Source organism: Pseudophryne corroboree, chromosome 10 (genome assembly GCF_028390025.1).
Source record: "Pseudophryne corroboree isolate aPseCor3 chromosome 10, aPseCor3.hap2, whole genome shotgun sequence".
NCBI lineage: Eukaryota > Metazoa > Chordata > Amphibia > Anura > Myobatrachidae > Pseudophryne > Pseudophryne corroboree.
This window is the reverse complement of record NC_086453.1, coordinates 89,512,159-89,534,967: the sequence shown is the minus strand read 5'-3', so window position 1 is coordinate 89,534,967 and position 22,809 is coordinate 89,512,159. Positions and strand designations below refer to the sequence as shown.

The 22,809-nt window shown below is 44.5% G+C and overlaps 1 protein-coding gene across 3 annotated transcripts in view; it reads right to left on the bottom strand.

Annotated features, from left to right (window-relative positions):
• SHANK1 (SH3 and multiple ankyrin repeat domains 1) overlaps positions 1-22,809 on the bottom strand; it is a 994,257-nt gene that overhangs the window by 43,415 nt on the left and 928,033 nt on the right. For 2 of the 3 annotated variants that reach the window (XM_063942588.1, XM_063942586.1), the window contains 4 exons: positions 19,632-19,688; positions 19,118-19,242; positions 17,788-17,896; positions 14,283-16,842 (listed from right to left, as the gene is read on the bottom strand). In XM_063942588.1, coding sequence (XP_063798658.1) covers positions 14,283-16,842; positions 17,788-17,896; positions 19,118-19,242; positions 19,632-19,688 — 2,851 coding nt within the window. Of the gene's footprint in view, positions 1-12,929; positions 12,993-14,282; positions 16,843-17,787; positions 17,897-19,117; positions 19,243-19,631; positions 19,689-22,809 lie in introns of all 3 variants that reach the window. The other variant, XM_063942587.1, reaches the window with a different exon arrangement.

Here is a 22,809-nt window from a genome sequence, read left to right as displayed (position 1 = left end):
AAACTTCAGGGCCTGAGGGTGATGGGAAATATCCTGTCAGGCCAGAAGTCAGAATTTCCCAAGAAGACTTTTATCATTCCGGTGACCTTGAAGATCCTCGGTCAAACTGTCAAGACTGAGGCCTTTGTGGACAGTGGGGCCGACGGGGTTTTTATGGACCGCCAATTCGCCCTAAAACACTCTGTTCCCTTAGTACCCTTGGCATCGGAAATTGAGATTTGTGGGTTAAACGGGGAACCATTATCCCAAGGTAAAATTACCTCTTGCACTAGCCAGATTTCTTTGTTTATTGGAGCCACACACTCTGAAAAATTGTCCTTTTATGTGACTGTCTGTACTTTTGCCCCATTGGTGTTGGGGTTACCCTGGTTAAGGGCCCACAATCCTCAATTTGACTGGGTCTCTGGGGAGATTCTTAGTTGGGGTACTGATTGTTTCAGGAGTTGCTTGAGCCTTCCAGTCAGGCTCTCGCAGCTAAGTTTGCCAGGATTGCCAGGGTGTTATGCAGATTTTGCGGACGTGTTCTCCAAAAAAGTTGCAGAGGTACTACCTCCCCATCGCCCCTATGACTGTGCCATTGATTTGTTGCCAAATGCTAAGCTTCCCAAGAGCAGGTTGTACTCCCTGTCACGTCCTGAGACTCAGGCTATGGCAGAGTACATTCAGGAGAACTTGGCTAAGGGATTTATCAGACCTTCACAGTCTCCAGTTGGGTCGGGGTTCTTCTTCGTGGGTAAAAAGGACGGTTCGTTGCGACCCTGCATCGACTTCAGGGAATTGAACCGTATCACGATTAAAAACTCATACCCACTGCCTCTCATTTCGGTCTTGTTTGACCAGCTTCGTACTGCCACCATTTTTTCTAAGATTGACCTACGCGGTGCGTACAATCTAATCCGAATAAGAGAGGGGGATGAATGGAAGACTGCCTTTAATACCCACTCAGGGCATTATGAATATTTGGTGATGCCTTTTGGGCTCTGTAATGCCCCGGCAGTCTTCCAGGATTTCATGAATGATGTGCTCAGGGAATATTTGGATAGATTCTTAGTTGTATACTTAGATGACATCCTAATCTTCTCCCATTCCCTGGAGGAACATCGGAAGCATGTACGCTTAGTCCTCCAGAAACTCAGAGACCACCGGCTTGGGGCGAAGCTGGAGAAGTGCGAATTTGAAGTTCAGCAAATCGCATTTCTAGGATATATTATCTCCCCAGAAGGTTTCCAAATGGAGGGTTCCAAGGTACAGGCAGTCCTGGATTGGGTGCAGCCCACTAGTTTGAAGGCGCTTCAGCGTTTCCTGGGCTTTGCGAATTTTTATAGACGATTTATCGCTGGATTTTCGTCTATAGTGGCGCCCTTGGTGGCACTCACTAAGAAAGGGGCGGATGTTGCTCACTGGTCTTGTGAGGCTAAAGCGGCTTTTGCCCGTCTCAAAAGGGCATTTGTTTCGGCCAAGGTGCTGCGACACCCAGATCCAGAGCGTCCTTTTGTGGTGGAGGTGGATGCCTCTGAGATGGGTATTGGGGCAGTGCTTTCTCAGATGGGAGTGTCTGATAATCGCCTTCATCCCTGTGCTTACTTTTCCCGTAAATTTTCGCCTGCCGAGATGAATTATGACGTGGGTAACCGGGAATTGTTGGCTATTAAGGATGCACTCGAGGAGTGGAGACACTGGCTTGAGGGGGCTAAGTTTGTGGTCTCAATTCTCACTGACCATAAGAATCTGGCATATTTAGAGTCAGCGAAGCGTCTCAATGCCAGGCAGGCACGATGGGCTTTGTTTTTTGCTCGCTTTAATTTTTTTATAACATATCGCCCTGGGTCAAAAAACATCAAGGCTGATGCGCTCTCGCGGAGTTTTGCTCCAATCCAGGAGACCACCGAGGAGCCGTTGCCCATTGTTTCCCCATCATGTATTAAAGTGGGCATTACCCAGGACCTCTTATCATTAGTCCTTAGAGCACAGGAGCAGGCTCCTCCAGACCTTCCGGTAGGTCTTTTGTTTGTGCCTCCTAGGTTAAGACAGCGAGTGTTCCTGGAATTCCATGCCAAGAAGTCGGCAGGTCACCCGGGTATTGCCAGAACTCGGGAGTTGCTATCTAGGGCGGTGTGGTGGCCCTCGGTGGCTAAGGATGTGGATCAGTGGGTTCGGGCATGTGACATCTGTGCCCGAAATAAGACTCCTAGAGGGGTTCCTGTTGGCCCATTACATCCACTCTCTATCCCATCTAAGCCATGGACCCACATTTCAATGGATTTTGTGGTGGACTTGCCCAAATCCTCGGGGATGACAGCCATCTGGGTTGTCGTTGACAGGTTTTCGAAGATGGCGCACTTCGTTCCACTGGTTGGGCTGCCATCAGCCAGACGCCTGTCTGAATTATTTATGCTGCATGTTGTGCGTCTCCACGGGTTGCCACTTGATGTGGTCTCTGACCGCGGATCCCAGTTTGTGGCCAAATTCTGGAGGGCATTTTGTTCCGATCTCCAGATTTCTGTCAGCTTGTCGTCAGGCTACCATCCGCAGTCTAATGGGCAGACTGAAAGGGTGAACCAGTCCTTGGAGCAGTTCCTCAGGTGTTATGTCTCCAAGTGTCAGACTGACTGGGTTGCTCATCTGTCCATGGCGGAGTTTGCCTATAACAACGCGGCTCACTCTGCTACAGGGATCTCTCCCTTCCTTTGTGTGTATGGGCATCATCCTAAGGCCAATTCTTTTGACCCCCTGGACTCCACGCCTGGTGGTTCCTCTGTGGTTTCGGTCCTTAGAGGTATTTGGCGGAAAGTGAAGAAAGCCCTTGTGTCTGTGTCATTAGTGACCAAAAGGGTTTTTGATAAGCGGAAAAGACCATGCAGCTTCAAATTAGGAGACTTCGTCTGGTTGTCTACCAAGAATTTGAAGTTGAGACAGCCATCTCATAAGTTAGGGCCCCGGTTCATCGGCCCTTATAAGATCACCAGGGTTATCAATCCGGTGGCATTTCAGTTAGATCTGCCCCGTTCTTTGGGTATCAATAAAACATTTCATTGTTCCCTTTTAAAACGGGCGATTAGTAATCCTTCTTCCAGTGGAAGACCTTCCCCTCTTCTGATACGTGGCCAGAGGGAGTTTGTTGTTGAAAGGATTCTTGACTCCAAGGTGGTTCGGGGTCGGCTGTCATTTTTGGTGCACTGGAAGGGGTATGGCCCGGAGGAGCGGTCGTGGGTGCGCAGTTGTGATCTTCATGCCCCCAGACTGATACGCTCTTTCTTCTCGCAGTTCCCCGATAAACCCGGTGGTAGGGGTTCTTTGACCCCTCGTCAGAGGGGGGGTACTGTTAGGGTCTCCTGCCCTGTGCTGCCACGTCGTCATGGCAACCGGGAGACAAGTGCTAGTGGAGTAACCTGAGCGCAGCTGATACTCCGGTTCGGGTCTTTTGCTGTGCAGTGGTTATAGGCTCTGTGCACGGCAGGGGATCCGGTGCTGGTTTTTGTGCTCACAGTCTGTGAGGTCTGAGTGGGGCGTGGACAGCACCTGCTTTATAAGGCCTCTTTTCAGGGTAAGCAGATGCTGCTGAATCTCTGTTGGTTAGTCAGTTCATGAAAGTTAGCCAGTACTGTGTAGCTTTGTATTTGTTTGTTGCTTACTGCAAATAGGCCTGGGGATTTGGTATTACACTCTGCCAATCCAGACCTAGCAGTAAGACTGGAGTCAGTCGTTTAGCTTGCTGAGGTTCTGTTATTACTCTGTGAACTTAGCAAGTTTGCGGCTGTATTCTAACACTTGCCTGTCTAATCCTGTCTCACTGTGCTAGGTGTCAGGGGTCAGTTTAGTGGCAGTAAGCTTAAACCTGTGCACTGCAAGTGAGAATCAGGATTGTGGAGGCTCTCCTTGTGTCTATCATTCCATCTCTGACCAAGGAGTTTACTGCCACACCCGTTGGTAACCCTTTAGGGTTTTGCTGTTGCCCTTAGCAACAGCATTTCGGGTTCTCTACGTATTAAAACACATCATCTTGCTTTTTACATCTGAGCAGTTCTAATACAAGGGAGATACCCAGTTCCTTAGCCTCTGGGCTTCTCTGTTCACTGTGTGTGTATTTTGTTACCCTATCACCTTCTGTGTACGTTATGTCATATTCCCCAGTTTGTCTGTGAGTCCATTTGTTTTGCATAACAGTTCAAACACCAGTACATTCCTGCAGACACTGGAGTGCATAACAGTTCTGACACTAGTACTTTCCTGCAGGCACTGGTGTGCATAACATCCTCATAGATAGCAAACTAAGCAGTAGTACCCAAAGTAGGACTGCAGCAAAGAAGGCTAATAAGATATTAGCATGCATAAAACGGGGAATTGATGCTAGGGATGAGGGTATTATACTCCCGTTATATAAATCACTTGTGAGGCCACACCTTGAATACTGTATACAATTCTGGGCACCTTATTACAAAAAGGATATCCTGGAGCTAGAAAAGGTTCAAAGGCGGGCGACCAAACTAATTAAGGGTATGGAGACGCTGGAATACGAGGAAAGGCTTGCAAGACTAGGCATGTTTACACTGGAAAAGAGGAGATTAAGAGGGGACATGATCAACATTTACAAATATATAAGGGGACAATATACAGATCTTGAGCAGGACCTTTTTTTGGTTAGATCAACACAGAGAACTCGTGGACACTCGCTCAGGTTAGAGGAAAGGAAATTCCGCACAATACGGCGTAAAGGTTTTTTTACGGTAAGGACGATACGTGTTTGGAATTCCCTGCCTGAGGGAGTTGTAATGGCCAACTCAGTCAACACCTTTAAGAATGGGTTAGATAAATTCCTAATGGATAAGGATATCCAGGGTTACGGGGCATAGTCACGCACTATGGTTATTATAAAAAAGAGGGGTAAAACGTAATGGCAGTCATCAACTTCAGTCATAATTTTATACAAAATAATCGTGCATAGGAGACCACAAATAGGTTGAACTCGATGGACAATTGTCTTTTTTCAACCTTAGAAACTATGTTACTATGTTACGAGTGTGGCGACAGCAAAATGCAGGCTCCTCATTAGTGACAGGGAGCTGTGTGCTTGTTACAGAGTAAGAGCCAACAGTGCAGGCAGACGAGTCTCTGGGGGCAGCCCATCATCTCCGGGAAGGCTGGGCACCCCCCCGGAATGATAAAATAGGATTGGGCCACAAGGCCATGTCCCTTCCCACAAGGCCATCCCCTTTTCTGTGGGACTATTTAGCGTACTGGGTGATACTGACCCCAGTGACGCCCCTGCTAGTGAGCATAGTTACAATATCCACGTTAGTCTCTGTGGGGTTCATTAAACCTATTGTGAGTATTGCAGAAATATATTTCAAAGCAATCTATCGACCATTATGTTTGATGACTATCTGACACATAAACTGAACTGCTTGGACATTAAACCATTCTGAACAGAGCCAAAATAACTAAACACAAGCTTATATTTACTGTGTTACAGCCATACAGTTTTTCTATGTCTACCTTTTCCTCATATATATATCTTTTTAGGCTGCTATGAATACTCGTAAGCATCAATCAGGGATTGGACAGCCTATGTACTGGCAGGAGGATGCTCACTGCATTCTGCAAAACGGAATACATACATTTCATTGGCGGTCAGGATCCCGGCTGTCGTGATCCCGACAGAGGGATCCCAGCCACCAGTATGCCGGCAGCAGGGCAAGCGCTAGAAAGCCCCTTGCGGGCTCGCTGTGCTCACCACGCTGCGGACACGGTGGCTCGCCAAGCTAGCCACAGGATCTATTCTCCCTTTATGGGTGTCATGGACACCCACAGAGGTAGAAAAGCCCTTTGTGCCGGTATTCCGGCAGCTGCATTTCACCGCCTGTCGGGATTCTGCGTCGGCATTTTGACCGCCGGGATCCCGACAGTCTTGTGATTGCCTCCCTGAGAAACACCTAGTGATATCATCACACTGCCAGCTTTCAGCACATTAGCTCTAAATGATCACATGTGCCAGAGGAATTTCTGAGGTAAGTATAACACGAAAAGGTAGGGCATGGCTTTATAGTTGATTTTTCTCAAGACTGGTATGTTGTATAACTTTACATTGTTAGAAAAGGAGAGCGCAACTGTGCAGTCTCCAACATAGTTCATTTGGGGATGATGCTTCATACCTTTACCTAGATGGCCGCCAATGTTACCATCTTGTTTCTGTGTATGAGTGACATAGTGGGAAACAGAGGGCAAGCTCAAAATACCTGTGACCCTTTATTCTGCCTTACCGTTGTCCTAGAATCCTGCATCACTACCCACATCCAGGAGATAGTCACCATCTGGTAAGCTGTCAGAACCCTGCTCCGCTTCATGCAATCAAACACTTTAACAGTTAGTATGGCTGTACCATCACTTATTCAATAAACCAAACTACCTGGTTAAGCTACTGGACTTGTGATTGGGCCAATTACAAGTTCCACTGGTGTGTATATTACTCTGCCAAACCACCACTTACACACATATTTCCAACAGGTTATGGGCCCACGGTGCATTGTTACACAAGGCACTCAGAGGCGTCAGAATGGAAGGGTGGGGCAGGGGGAGGCAAGGGAGCAGCTCGACCCCTCCCAAACATGAGAGGCGCAGGCTGATGTACAGGAGGAGTAAAGTGCGCTCAGTTGAAAGACCGCACATCACATCCTCCGTGCAGTGCAGGGACCCAGCAACGCTCCCCCACTACCAGCAGAGCAGTGCAACAATTTGCGGCTATTTATGGGGTGTGGCCTGATGCCGAGGAGGGCCTGCCTCTATAGGAGACCTGTGTGGCTGTGCTGTGAAATCAGGTAGTGTCTCTCCAGCTCGCTCTACTCCCTGTCCCACTCTCTTTCCTCTTGCTCCTCTCTCTCCCTAACACTCTCTCCTCTTGCACCTCTCTCTCCCTGAAACTGTCTCTCTCTCTCTCTCTCTACCTGACACTCTCCATCTCTTCCTGACACTGTTTTCCTCTCTCTCACTGACACATGTCTCTCTCTCACTCTTTCTATCCTCATTTTGTCCCTGTAGTTCCGCCTCCTCCTCCCGGTGGCTCCGCCCCCAGGGGCACCAAACAGAGGCTCTAACATGCCCATCCAACCTATAAATGTTCTGACACCCCTGAAGGCACCCAAACACAAAAGTGGGAAAAAGTCACCCAAAATGTATAGAACATATACAGAAGTGCCCCAGGCACAGTGTGGAGTCTGTTACAGCTGCGAGAACAGCACTAAGGCTTCACTTTACACATATGTAAAGACAGAGACAGCTCCAGCAGCACAGAGATAGGGATCACAGTGTGTTAAAACTAAAGAGTGTCACAGCAAATACATCTTAAAGTACAAAAGCTGCAAGATACACTGTAATGTCTGTAAGAAGCACAAATGCATTAACTTTATCTATGATGGGGTTCATTAAATTAAAAGGTGAAGAAAACTATACAACACAGAAGTTTGCTATGAAAATGCAACTAAAGCAGGAAAGACTGTGGATGTAGATCATGGTGATCGTCCCAGATGATGAAGATCAAGGGTAGACAACTCTGGTCTTCAAGAGCTATCAACAGTTCATATTTTCTGGCCACATGTAGATCTGTAGAATGTGTTGGTTAGGAATGAATGTACCACGTTTGAAAATGTGACAGTAAAGACTACACCTCTGCACGAGCTAGGTGGTCTGGAAGACGTGAACTGTTAGTAGCTCTCAAGGTCGGGGTGGGCTATCCCTGATGTAGAGAGCGCCATGGGAACCATAGGCTTGAGTGTGGAGCAACATGTATACTCCATCGTTCATGGAAAATGTCTGCTAAAGACATGTGGACAGCATTAAAAGAAGCATATAAGGATGGAGGTCTCATGATGAGAATAATCTTACAAAAAACATTGTACAATACAAATGTACATGAATGCAGAGGTATGAGTGATTATATAGACAGGATGATGTCTGTCTCTAAGCAGCTAACATCTGTTGGTTTACAAACAGATGATAAAGAAATAGTAACAGCTATGCTTCAAAATCTAACACCAGAGTTTGACTTCTTAGTTGTGAGGTTAGAGGCAAACACTGCAAAGTTGACAAAAGACACAGTAAGAGCAAAGCTATTACAGTTTCAAGAACATGTACCCTGTGAATCAATAACTGAGACCACTGCATTGCAAGGAAGAGTGATAGAAAGTTAAAGTGTTAGAAGTGTCACAAGATAGGCCACAAAACAATCAACTGCAAGCAGAGTGAAAGTGAATCCTATGCAGAATCAGAAATATAATACCAAAGATGAGTCAGCCTCAAAAAGGACTGTTGGAATATCGATGCAGGTGCAACAAGGCATTTCAGCTGCAATGAGGAGTGGTTCACTAAGCTGAGACTGTATCTCAATCAAAGGAATTGGCAATCAAACGTTGACAGCCACAAAAGTTGGGATAATTAAAGCTCACTTGAGAGTTGGATCAAAAACAAAAGTCACAGAATTTTTGTACCCGAGATGTGAACAAATCTTATTACCATCAGTGTCACACAACAGCAAGGCCACAGAGTTAATTTCGCCAGTGGAAAGTGCTGATCCGCCTCATTCTCCACACCGTGAATACGGCGGTGAAGTACCCGAGGTGAAAGCGGCTTGTGTTCTACGTCCAACACGCTCTGAAGTGCACATGTGACATAGTAACATGACGCAGAGACCTCACATAGCACTCACAAAGTACATGCCCCTGGGCTCCTGTGAATCGGGTGGTGAAGCTTCCAATGGGGTCTAATTTACTGCCTTCATATGTGAAGCTGTACATGACACTCTTTGAAAACAAGTACATCCTCCCTGATTTTGGTCCACAGATACGATTTTATCAACTCTTTATTGATGATGTATTTACTTTATGGCCAGGAAACAGAGTCTCTTTTGTTGAGATGTTGGAAAAACATGACCCTACTCGCTAGCAGCTATCATCCCCCTGCTCTTAAAAATAATTTGCCCGTATCACAATTATTGAGGGTAATGCGCATTAACACCAATGAGACACTGAGAGAACAACATTTGGATGAAATGATGACTAGATTCCGTGATCGGGGGTACACCTCTAAAACATTACATAAATGTCTGCAGAAAGCTAGGAAAATCTTCAATGGGGACAAAGTGACATCTTCTTCAAATGAACAGCGCATGATCTTTTTGACCAAATATGATAACTACTCACAATTTTCACAGAGGACATTACATAAACATTGGTCTGTTATTGCCTCTGACCCCTCCTTACCATTTACACATATGCGACCCCCTATTATGGCCTTTAGTTGGGGTGCTAATCTGAAACAATTATTGATGAGACCAGCTCTTGTACCTGAAGCAAGTATGAACACTGTACAACTAATGCGGTGTAAACCAGGAAGCTACTCGTGTGGAAATTGCACCACTTGTAGGTCCTTGATTGTGGGTAAAACATTCCCCCATCTGCATTCTGGGAAGAGCATTAAGATTAAATATCACCTCCATTGTAAATTAGATCATGTTATTTATCTGTTGACATGCCTGTGTGGTTTCTATTACGTCAGCTTGGCCTCCAGATGTATTAGAGACTATATGGCCAACCAAAGAACCATGATATGAGCAGCTCTACAAACAGGGTCTAGAGATAAACCATTGGCCAGACACTATCTCTTGAATGGTCACCAAGTAGCCAATCTCAAATGAATGTTGATGGGTTCCTCCCCAACAATTGGGGAGAGACCGGCTTCTTAGTCTGAAAAAGCGTGAAAGCTTTTGGATATCGTCTCTAAATAACTTCTTCTGACCTATGATGTAATTGAACAAAATATGTATTTTGTCTGTAAGCATGGATCCACTTCTTTTTCTATATGTTGTTACTTTGATATTGTTATCTACATACATTTGTGCAGTGTCGGTGGTCTGAATTTACCTGGAATATGTCTTGATTATGTACATGCATCTAGATCGTTCAGGATCACTTTAAACTATGTATTTCTTTTTTTCTTTGTGTCTTTGTGTTAGAATTTGTGTCATGAACACGATGATTGTCATATTCTAATTCTCTTGATCTAGTCACACTTATCATAATTGACACTTCTGTATTTTATAATGTATATAAGTATGACTTTTTCCTGTGCCTTATGTTTCATGTTAACTAGTTGGTCACGAGATGTGTTGCATTTTTTCTGGTGTGCCAAATGTATCATGGGCCCCGGAGAAACCTTTAGTTAATTACCGTATAATTTATTGAAGTTATTCAGAATTATCCTGTTAAGCCCACCTATGAAGGTTATGTTTTTCTAGCCACCGATCATGTGACCGGGTCATGTGTGTGCTCCAGTGCCGCTAGTACATGGAACACGAGTGACGTTTGCCTTGGAAGCTTCACCGCCCGATTCACGGCGCAGGAGCCCAGAGGCGTGTACTGTGTGAGTGCTATGTGAGATCTCTGCGTCATGTGATTATGTTACATGTGCGCTTCAGAGCATGTTGGACGTGGAGCGCAAGCCACTACCGCCTCGGGTACTTCACTGCCGTATTCACGGCGTGGGCACTGAGGCTGATCAGCGACATGGTTTACTTGTTTGCGGAACCCCCCTCCCTTGTTATACTTATGACTGGTATATTAGCCCCCTATGCCTTTGAGAGTAAGATAGATTAATTAAACTCGGCCACTCAGCCCTATGGGACTTACGGTTTTATCACTATAACAGAGCCCTCTGGGAAAGGAATCTGATGTGGTTTCCCGCCATGATGCTGTTGGTTTGTTGGCTCCTGTGAGTATTTAAGGGATTTCTTCTCTTTTACATGTGTTACTGTATTGATGTTTGTGATGTTCACATTTGTGTTGTTACAGTGATATACATGGCCGTTGGAAATCACCCTTAGGGTTTTTTTAATCCTTTGAGTAAGTAATGTCAGGTGTGGGTGAGCTTAATTATCAGTCTGGGGGAGCATACTGAACTACTTATGTTGTGCTTACAGTGTTTGATTCTGTATATTGCGGACACCATTATCCATGAAACTACTGGAGAATCCAGGTTTGCTACTTGCCTTTCACTTGTGGTTATGTAGTGCATCCGTAAGGATCTATAATTGTATCATTTGGTCCGTATAAATACTTCTGACCTATGCTTATAGGGACTATGTGCACCATTTGACTTATTATACATCATGGTTGTGTGTATGTTTCAGCACTGTTTGTTGACCTCCATTTGAAACTCACCTGGTATTTCTCACCATAGGGTTGGGTTGGCATCTGGTGGTTTTTAGATTTTCTTTTTCTTTATTGTATGGTGGACCTTTGTCTTAAATGGTTTGTCTTGTGGGCCTGTGAGACTTAGCCAGTGTTTTTCTTTTTTCGTCTTTTATACAGTTATACTGGCTGAGTTACTCGTATTGATGATATGATGTTGGCTGGTCTTGAAAAAGATTCAGTTTATGAATCGAAACGTCGACTGTTATAAGCCATGAATACACCTGAATAAAAATTTTGTTGTACCATTTGGATATATTGTGGAGAGTGCCCTTCCATCCCTGTGGAAACTACGAATAGATTTGTGGACCCACTCACTTTGTGGATATCCACTGGGAGCACACCCCATTGATGAATCAAACTGATGAGAGTGCAGGATACATATATATGATGCGGTTATGTGACTGCCGGTCACAATACTGACACTGGGATCCCGAACCCAAAGAGTGAGAATAGCACCTGTGGCGAGCGCAGTGAGCCCGCAAGGGGCTTCGTTATGCTTGCCTCCCCTGCCGGCCATCTAGAAGCCGGGATCCCGGCATCGGTATGGGGATTGATATGAAAAAACAGCAGTCGGGATCCTAGCCATCAGTATACCGACAGTGGGATCCCGGCCACCAGTATGCCAGCAGTGGGGCGAGTGCTAGCAAGCCACTTGCAGGCTCAGTGTGCTCACCATTCTGCAGGCATGGGGGCTCGCTGCGCTCACCACAGGTTATATTCTCCCGCTATGGGTCTCATGGACACCCACAGAGGAAGAAAAGCCTGTGGCAACGGGATTCCGACGACGGTACAGTATTTCACTGCTAGTCGGGATTCCAGCATCGGAAACCACTTCCCCTCTATATATCCATATACCAAACACCAGCAGCACCCACATAAATAACTCCATTACAGTCAGAAAAATATTTTCCAGCGTTTTAGACCCATAGTTTATACTATCTGTAATGGGGCTAGTTATGTGAGTCCCGTTGGTGTATGGATTCTACATTTATGGTACTCTGCTTAGTACCTACACAGATAGCATCTATGAATTATTGTATAATCTGGAGTGCCTATCGCTGACTTTAACTTGCTCTGCATGCGTCACTATTGACCATACTACAGGAATCAGTTGTTACAATGAACACACATTTATCTTCCACTCTACACTCTGAGATATGGAGGTCAAGTGTTTGTTAATGTCATTCAGCCAAATCTATATTTAGAATGAAACACCATTTTTTCTGCCAAGTATGACCGTATGGGAGATACTCCCCCATCCGTGCCTCTTTAACAGCTGTTTCTTCTGCCGTGCATGGCAGCAAAATGTTGGCATTGAAAGCTTCAACATTTAGGCGCTTCTCGTGCATCAAGAGAACCAAGCAATCAGTCTTATGTTACATACTTAAAGAAAATGATCAGGGGAGTGCACTATTTCCAGGATTGGAGAGCCAAGGCTTGGCCTGGCCTCTACAGCGGCCAATGACAGTCTCACACAGCTTTTCATAGTGCACCAGACCTACTAATGCCAGCACGGCTACACAATGGTAGACTGATCTCTGCTTCCAATTGTCACAAATGTTTACATAGAATTTGTTATGGGCATTCCTACTAGTTCCCTGTTAATAGGGTATTTACTAAACCCAAAATGTGTTAGCTTGTTCTCTTGGGTGAAGAGTAGCAGCAAAAATTATGCATCTTAATTAGACAAACCTTATTCTTTGCTAGATAGGTCATTGCATTACTTTCTATGGCCCCCATACTCCTCCTTGATACCTTGGAAACAATGAACAGATAATGAATAGTGCTACAGTATATAAACAGAAGTCAATTTCCAGACATGTATCAAAGTAGGGGCATGGTGGTGTGAATCACTTCTTATTGTAAAATGTCATCGACCAGAACAATGGCCCTCATTCCGAGTTGATCGCTAGCTGCCGTTGTTCGCTGCGTATCGATCAGTTAAAAACCTGCAAAACTGGGCATGCGTATGCGTACCGCAATGCACACGCGTGGTGTACGAGTAGAAAGAGCATTGTGGTTTTGCACAGGCTCGAGCAACGCTTTCAGTTGCACAGGCAATCGCAAGGAGATTGACAGGAAGAGGGCGTTTGTGGGTGTCAACTGACCATTTTCCAGGAGTGTTTGGAAAAACGCAGGCGTGGCCGGGCATTTGCTGGGCGGGTATCTGACGTCATTACCCTGTCATCTGTCGCAGCCATCATCGCACAGGATAAGTAACTACAGGGCTGGTCTTGTTCTACACAAAATGTGTTTGCAGCCGCTCTGCTGCACAGGCGTTCGCACTCCTGCAAAGTGAAAATACACTCCTCCGTGGGCGTCGACTATGCGTTTGCACGGATGCTAAAAGTAGCTAGCGAGTGATCAACTCAGAATGAGGGCCAGTATACGTACACTTTTAAGGTATATGCAAAAATCATACGTTCAACTTAAGTATCATTATACTGTATATGTATTATTAATCTCTGATGCTCTATAAATTATTTCATACTGCTATAAAATATGTGCATATGCAATTATTGATCATCCTTTATTTTCTACATAATACTAATAATATTAAATATAATAATAAAAGTCAGATTTTCAAACATCATAAACATTAACAGAACATTTTTTAACCAATAGAAATGCAGTAAAAACTTCTTGCAATCTGGTAAGAAAAATATATGTGATTTGGGAAAATTAAGATTGATGATGCCTTTATTTGAATTCAATTGACAGGTTATAGATATGTTATTAGTGGAGATGTTTTTACGTAAGCTTTAATGCTTTAATAACATTATTTATTGTTTTGAAACCATTTATGAATTTATAAGAAGTACAGTGGATCAAGTAGTATTTTTCCTGCAATCTGGTAAGGTATGGTAATTACTGTATGCTAATGATACTGCCATATATACTACCATATAGTCTTTGATGTTTCATAATAGCACCTGTTAGTAAAATGTATTGCATATCGCACATTTCATTACTGGCTGCAAAATATGAACTAACTTGTAAACAAATTAGTGTCATTCTGTATTACTACCAACCTTATGCACATACCTGTGTCTCTGCAGAGAAGTGGGTCTCTCTGTAAACGATAATGCAGATTCTGCTGGTCTTGACCATGAAACCCCACTCATATGGTGAAGCTTTGAACTTAACTCGGTGATCATGTTTGCCTTAACCGTAGAGCCTGGTGATGTTTTTTCATGGGTGTAGTCCTCCCATGGGAGTGTGGGAGATTTCCGCTGAGAATCCTTGGCTGTCTCTAAAGGAGCACTGAGTGAAGGTCCTTTAGATGGTGTCAGTGTGAAGACATTTTCCGTGCAGGGAGCAATGGAAATAGTGGTGCTGGTGGCAGTAATGGGATCTCTGAGCAGTCCAGGTGTTCTACTTGGGAATGTCCGGGAGCGAATCTTATTTTGGAGGACAGCCTTTTCAGCACCAAATGCTTGCCCATCTAGATAAGTTATGTATGTGTCCAGAAGTTCTGTCCCTTCTGTTGATAGTCCTGACATACTTGATAATGTAGAGACACTACTAATAGTCTCCAGATGATGATCACTACTGCTTCGACTATCAATCTCTTCAATGCCAGAATCAGTCACTGTCTCTATTTTGTCTGATGCTGGAATTTGGATTGATGACACAACAGAGGAAAAATTGACATGAGGTTCTTTAAGTTCTGGTGTCTCCTGGGTTAAGTTGGCTACTTCACTGTCATAAGAAGTGAGGCTAGAGGTTGTAGAGTCTAAAGCAGGAGTATTACCAGAGTCAGGAGGTGGCGGGGGCACAGGAGGCGGAAGGGTCGCAACCCCAACTGATACACCTGGTGGGGAGTCAGGCTTGTCAAAACTATTTGAAAATTCTAAGGGAGGAGGGAGGGGCTCTGTAAATAAAAAATCATCATCAACATCAATAGAAGGGGCTGGGGGAGGCAAGACTAATAAAGGGAGTCCATTCTCTTTGGAATTTGATTCACGTGTTTCCGGATTTGTGCTAGATAATGGGGGATGGTTCATTGCTGTGTTGGTTATTGGCATTTCGTTCTTTATTTCCCTACATAAGGATACTTTATTATGTTGTTGTTCTTCTTCTTTGTGGGTGGAGTTCTCCATGAAGCGCACATGCAGTTCAATCTTTTCCTGGCCTTCTGTCCTCTTCTCCCAGGCTTTACCTTGTTCAACCCCTTGGAGCAACAAGAGAGCAGGAGACCGGTGGCCGGAACTCTCATCTGATTTTCTTTCACCACTTGGAGAAACCATGCAGGGTTTATAATCTATCTCTTTTCTTTTAACTGGGCCCGAATCCCAGAGACGATGTGGCGAGCTGCTTCGGGAATTTATTGGTGATTTCTGTTCAGGAAACCGAGGCGATGATGGGCGTGATTTCCTCTCTTCTATTTCATTCCTACTATGTTGCTGTGATTCTTTTAAAGCTCTTTCTCTTGCTGCCAAAGCAAGGCCTAGAGGAGAACTAGGGTCTAGGACTTTCCCAGTTAGAGGATGTATAAGTGGGCTGGTTCCTCCAACTGGGTTAACATTAGACATGGACAGTGGACTTGAACATGACTGCAGTTGTGGTATAAAAGTTGAACACACAGTGCTAAATGCGCTAGTGGTACTGGGCCCATATCCCTTGCCAGATTTTGTCTGGTAGGAGTATCCACTAGTTATGTCTCTATTTACAGGGGCCACAAAATTGGGGGGAACATTCAAGTGCATGTATGGTTCACTAGAAAACATGCCCTCATCAATTGATTTGGATTGCTTCAATCTAGGGGCAGGTGTGGGCTCTATATCTTCATCCGTGGATAAAAAAAGAGATGACTTCCGGCGGGCTTCATTAAACCATTCACGGTCCCGCCGTGCTGCACCAACAATGGCTGCTCCAAACTGGCTTGTGAAATCAATGTTGTCCCGCAGTTGCAGAGATGGGATTGGATCAGGCTGACTTTCAGCCTCCATGCTGCTCCCTTGGCTGCTTCTTCCACTACTACTGGTCGATGGGGCTTTGATAATGATAGTAGGTATAGGTATAGAACTTTTTTCATGGGACTTGATGGCCTGTGGCTGCTGGTGATGAGACTGGTATTGCTGCTGCTGTTGCAAGTGCTGTTGTTGTTCATTCTCCACCTTCACTTGTTTAACCAGTTGACCTTTTCGACGCACTGCTTTTGGTTGGACATACATTGCAGTACTGGCTGCTCTTGAAGGTAGATTAAAGTAGCGCATCTCCTGTGCCTGGGACCTCCAAGATCTCATGTTCGCCTGTGAAGCCATACCCATTCGAATCTGCTCATCAGCTCCCTGTTCAGAATCTTGGTGGTAAAGTTGCTGCAGCTTCTCACGTCGCTGAGATGCTTCCATCATTTGTTGCTCAAAAAGTCCTGTCTCTTGTCGCACTGTAGGGGAATACAGCTTGGAATCTCCACCCTGGCTGAAGTTAGACCTCACGACTGGGCTAACCCTGGCTGAAGGCGAGGGAGCAGTGCTATATGGAGGATCAGGGGGCGATGTAGTAGGCGGGGGTGGGATATCTTCTGAACTAGGAACAGAGAGACTGCGGTTGAACTTCATGGGGGGTGCAGACAAAAATGGCTTTTCATCATCCACAGCACCTATAAGGAATACAAAGATATATCAACTTCCATACACAATCAGAATTTTAATTCTCATCTAAAGGTAGTACTAAAACCGTTATGCTACGCGTATAATTATGTACACAACATAAACCAAGCAATTGGCAGCATTGCTTCATTTGCTAGGGCTTTAAGGGAAACTGCTGTCCGAATGCAATACTGCAATAATTATACTATTATGACTATATGAACTTTGTTTCATAGAGAGACGCATTTCACAAATATGTTGCTTTTATGTCTCTTGCAGTTGGTTGGAAATCAAATCACTAACATTTGTGTTGTTAGTTATGTAATGTCTGGCTACATGTTGGCCTAACCCATTAATCTGCACTGAGCCTGATTCAGATGTGGTTGGTGGTGCTATTGATGCTGCTTACATGGAAGCAGCAGATTTGCTCTGATATGATGATACAGCAGTAGGAGGCGTCTGGTGTAAGTAGATGCCTCCTGCTTGCATTAGTGATCATGCATGCCAGTCACTGCAAATCCAACAAAGGCCAGAAAATCTACATCTTCTGACGGAGGTCCTGGCCCCGTCATTCCTCCAAAATGTCATCGCCACCCCCTCCCCGTCCCCAAATGGCAGCAGACTGTCAATCATTGACAGTTAGATGCCAATCTGTATCCGATGTCGCAGACCCGTACTGGTACTTTGGATCATGTCGGGACCTGAAACAGGCCCATTGATTGGCTACATGTAGTTTCTGGACCCATCACTGATTTGATACATGTAAGTTCTGACTCCACAGCTGATTGGCTACATGTATGTTCTGACGGCACCAATTCAAAGTCTTATTCATAGATCCCAATATAGGAGAGAAAAAAACACAATAGGCAGTAACACCCCAGTGAAAAGTGCCTAAAACTTTAAAAGAATCATAAGCCAATATACAGTAGTACTGTGGGTCATTAAACCTTTCTTACCAATAGACTTTTGTCGCAGCATCATGGCCTGGGAGGGTGAAGAGGACAGGTATGGTGGGCCCTCATACACGGATTGTGCACTTGAAACTCTATGCTGTCCAAAATTTGGCTACGTAAATAAGAACATATTATTTACCAAGGAGACACATACAGTAGCAGCACGTGGATTACATGTAGGTCAAAACAACAATTCCATCAATATTTTTAAGACACATTGAGAAAAAGGCTCTATGGGTGATTTATGCGTAGTAAAGCACAGGGTGGTCCATACGTGTGGAAGCACCCTTATAAAAATGAAATGAGTAAGGAAATAGTATTCCAAAAGAAAGCTCAGTTAAAAGTCGAGAATGAATAAAGAAACTTTAAAACGAAGAACAGTATTGTTTCTCCACTGAAATTCTGCATCTGTTTGATATTTCACGTGACTAGCTTACCAATTAAAAAGATGGCTGACTCCAAGATGCTGCCATACTGGTGACATACCCTAAAACGTCCCCACCCTCCCACTCCCATAACATACGTGTGGACATTGGATTAATATTTTGTTACTCATTTCCTTATATAAGGGTGTTTCTACACTTATGGACCCCCCTGTACATACAGAGTAGCCGTACGAGTACAGATAGAGAAAGGCAGCAGAGTAACACATCAATTAGGGAAAACTGTGTCTGTCACATGGTTAGTACTCAGGAACCTCTATGGCAGTGGCTCACGGCGCCCTCGAGTATCAGAATTTTTTTCACGGCCCCCCTAGGCCAAAACTTTCTTACTGAAAAATTTCTAAAGAAATATTAAATTAAGTAAATTGTGTTTATATGTCATCTAGGTTCAGGTAAGTGGTGAGGGACAAGATTTGTTTCTATTTTCCACATATTTTATAAATAGCAGCCACCAGTACTGGTTTTGCCTATTACATTGACCATAAATACCTTGAATTGGTCCTGGACCACCAACCCAGGGTACCCCTGCAAGTGTCCTGAGGCACCCCAGCGTGCCATGGCACACAGTTTGAGAACCTCTGCCCTATGGGAATACGGCACACAGCAATCTGCCAGCTGAAGTGCTCTCTGCTTTTCCTCTTACTGTTTTGTCTACCTGATCTTCAGGCTGCAAGCTCCAGTTCTGCTGTATCTGAGCTCAGGGATCTTACAAAAATCTGGTAACTCTGAACCGTAAATGATATGACCAAGAGCCGTCCTATCTATAGACGTCTACGTTTTATTCATACTATTCCATAGATGTAGGTCTAAATGTACTGTCAGACAGCACAAATACAAACATGGCAGAGTCTCAGGTGCAAGACTACAGTATGTGACAGCTGGAATAGTACCTCGGAGGAGAAAAAGCTCTTCCCTGCAGCCCGTGATGTTCCCAGTGATGCCAGTGTGCCCGGGCTGGGGCTCTCATTCACACTGATGGTTTGCTGGGCTGCAGCCAAAATCTCATCCAACTTGTCTGCATGTAGAGGAGAGAGACAAGACAAGAGTGCAATCATGTGGGGCAGCTCGTAGGCATAGGTGGCGTTTAAACACTATACTTGTTACATTGTAGTAAATATGGTTATGCCATCGCCTGCTGTCATTTCTGTTCTGCAGTATGTGATAGATAGCAATATTAGGGAGACATTTACTAAGCAGTGATAAGAGCAGAGAAGTGAGCCAGTGGAGAAGCTGCCCCATCAACCAATCAGCAGCTCTGTATAATTTTATAGTATGCAAATTATAGATGTTACTTCAGTGCTGATTGGTTGCCATGGACACTTCTCCATTGGCTCACTTCTCCACACTTATCACTGCTTAGTAAATGTCCCCCCTTAGACTAGTTTTGGTGTAGCAGAGTCTTACTTAGTGCCATCTGATACACTGTCCTTTTCTTCTCTGTCTTCTGAGCTGGCTCATATTCTAAGAGAAACAGGAGGCACACAGTGAATATACAGGGGAGACATTATAAGAGCATACAGTATGATCCATTTATAGGGAAGATTTATCAATGCTTGGAGAGAGACATATAGCACCGACTAATCAGCCCCTAACTGCCATGTTACAGGCTGAGTTTGGTAATTTAGGGCAGATGTTCTAATCCCTGGAGAATGATAAATGGAGAGAGATAAAGTACCAACACTCAGCTCGTCACTGTCAATTTTCAAACACAGCCTGTAACGTGGCAGTTAGGAGCTGATTTGCTGGTACATTATCTCTCTCCACTTTATCATTCTCAAATGCTTAGGGGGGGACCCAATTACCAGAGAAGAAACATTAGGCGCGAAAAACTGACTTTTTTTTTAGATTTTACCTGATGTTTCACGCGTATTTTTTTACAAGCTATCCAATTTGGTCGCTTGTAACAAAATAAATGTTCTCACAAAAGCGTACAGGTTCACTGAAAGCTGTGTGTTCCGTATACACAGTCCCGCTGTTTCCGAGGATTTGGTTTGCATGCCTAAGGCAGGTGCAACAAAATCCCTGATAAACTGCGGCTCACGCCGGCTTATCGGGGGCTAATACAATAGTCCCAGGCAAGACAATTAGCCTCAGTAATTACAGCGGCTAATTGGATACCCCCTTTAGTACATTTATCTCTCTCCACTTTATCTCATTACAAGCTTTGATAACTCTCTCTCATACAGTAGCTGACAGTTTAGTTTTTTTTTCATGCAAAACAATAGCAAATTGTATCTATAACTTAGCTGGGTACGCATTAGACGAGAATTTTTAACGATTTGCATGATAACGATATTGTTAAAGATTTTTTCATGCATATCGTCTAGTGTGTACGTACTATATGGTTAACAATGCGCTCCTGTGCGTCTTTAATGATCCCCTCTGTCGTCTGAACATGTAGTGAAATTTGGACTATATCATCCAAAACTGCATGTTCCGGCTGGCGGCGGGGGTTTACGTCACTGAACAATGGGGGTCATTCCGAGTTGTTCGCTCGTTGACAATTTTCGCTATAATGCGATTAGTCGCTTACTGCGCATGCGCAAGGTTCGCAGAGCACATGCGCTTAGTTATTTTACACAAAAGTTAGGTATTTTACTCACGGCATAACAAAGCTTTTTCATCGCTCTGCTGATCGGAGTGTGATTGACAGGAAGTGGGTGTTTCTGGGCGGAAACTGACCGTTTTCTGGGAGTGTGCGGAAAAACGCTGGCGTTTCTGGGAAAAATGCGGGAGTGTCTGAAGAAACGGGGGAGTGTCTGGGCGAACGCTGGGTATGTTTGTGACGTCAAACCAGGAACGAAACTGACTGAACTGATCGCAATGTAGGAGTAAGTCTGGAGCTACTCAGAAACTGCTAAGAAATTTCTATTCGCAATTCTGCTAATCTTTCGTTCGCAATTCTGCTAAGCTAAGATACACTCCCAGAGGGCGGCGGCCTAGCGTGTGCAATGCTGCTAAAAGCAGCTAGTTAGCGAACAACTCGGAATGAGGGCCAATATCGTTAGTAGTATCGTTCAGTGTGTATGCACTATATCGTTTGTCCAGCAGTCAAGGGCAAATACTAGACAATGTCGCTCATGGCGCGTATCGTCTAATCTGTACCCAGCTTTACACACAGCACAGGCAGAAATGGGCCTAATATGTTTGTAAGTAAAGCAAAAAAGCAAGCAACTGGGCAAAACCATGTTGCAAAGCAGGTGGGTTATCTTTTTTTCTGTGCAGGGTAAATACTGGCTGCTTTTGCATGTAGCCCACAAATGTTAGACAGCTTTATGTTTACACTGCAATTTAGATCTCAGTTTAAACACACCCCACCCAAATCTATATCTCTCTGCACATGTTACATCTGCCCCACTAGCGGTGCAATATGGTTTTGCCCAGTTGCTTGCCTTTCTGTTTTACTTACAAACATGAATCAGACTCAGTGTTACTATTAGCAAATTAATTGCTACATTCTCTTGATTTATCCCGTTAGTTGGCCGTCACCACTGTGTGTAGGGAACAGGCGCATTTTAATCAAAATAAGTTAGCAATCACACAGTAATACAAGCAAACATATTTAATAGGAGGTGGAATTATGACATCATAGTTGCTCTATGGACACTTGTGGCAGAAAAACTGAAATTGTATGAATATTTTTTCTATGTCAATTGAAACTTGCTGCAAATGTAGTGCAAGGCTGATGTACATTCACACTGGAGGTTTGGGGCCTTATTTAGCTTGGATCGCTATTGACACAGTAATTGTGATTTTCTCAGAACTGCGTCTGCTAGAACGCATGTTAGGAGCCACCCAGAAAGGTAAAAGATGCCCACCAGTGCATTTGCAAATTTGTGTTTGCATTGGCAAAACTGCGAAGCAGTACCATCGACAATTACGGCTGACCCATGCATACTCAGAATACACGTGGCTGCAGTCACAGTGGCTCCATGGTTTTAATCGCAGCAATCGTAGCGGACGTCAGATTCACGCCATGACAGGCCTGCATTTTTCCAACCACTACCCTCAAACGCCATGTAACCTCCAACAAACGGCCACTTCCTGGCAATCGAGGCGCGATCACACTTTGCTGGGCCTGCGATCGCATTGCGAGCACACGTGATGCGGTCACAGCACATGCTCAGTCAGTCTAAAGTATCGGGAAATCGCGGGACGAAATTCATTTGGTTTAGCCCTATGAGATGCAGGTCGGGTTTAGCCCTATACCATTTAGATTTGGATTTAGCCCTATGAGAAAAATAAAGTAGCTGTGTGACTGGGTATACTCATGAAAATAACCTGTTTATCCTTCTATTTCTCTGTACAGTGGTCATTACTCATGCATCTAGCAAGGAGCCATTAATACGGGACTTGCTGAGACTGGGTCTTACCCTGCAGCAACTGTGCGGCAACCGTGCAGACTTAAGGTGCATACACACTTAGTGATATAGTAAATGATATCGCTCATTTTCCCCCTCCCGAGTATTTTCCCCTGTATGCAATTCATCGTCCAAAGCTGAATGTACATTCCGGCTGCGGCATGATGTCACTGTGCGATATCGCTAGCGGTATCGCACAGTGTGTATGCCCGCCGTCAGCA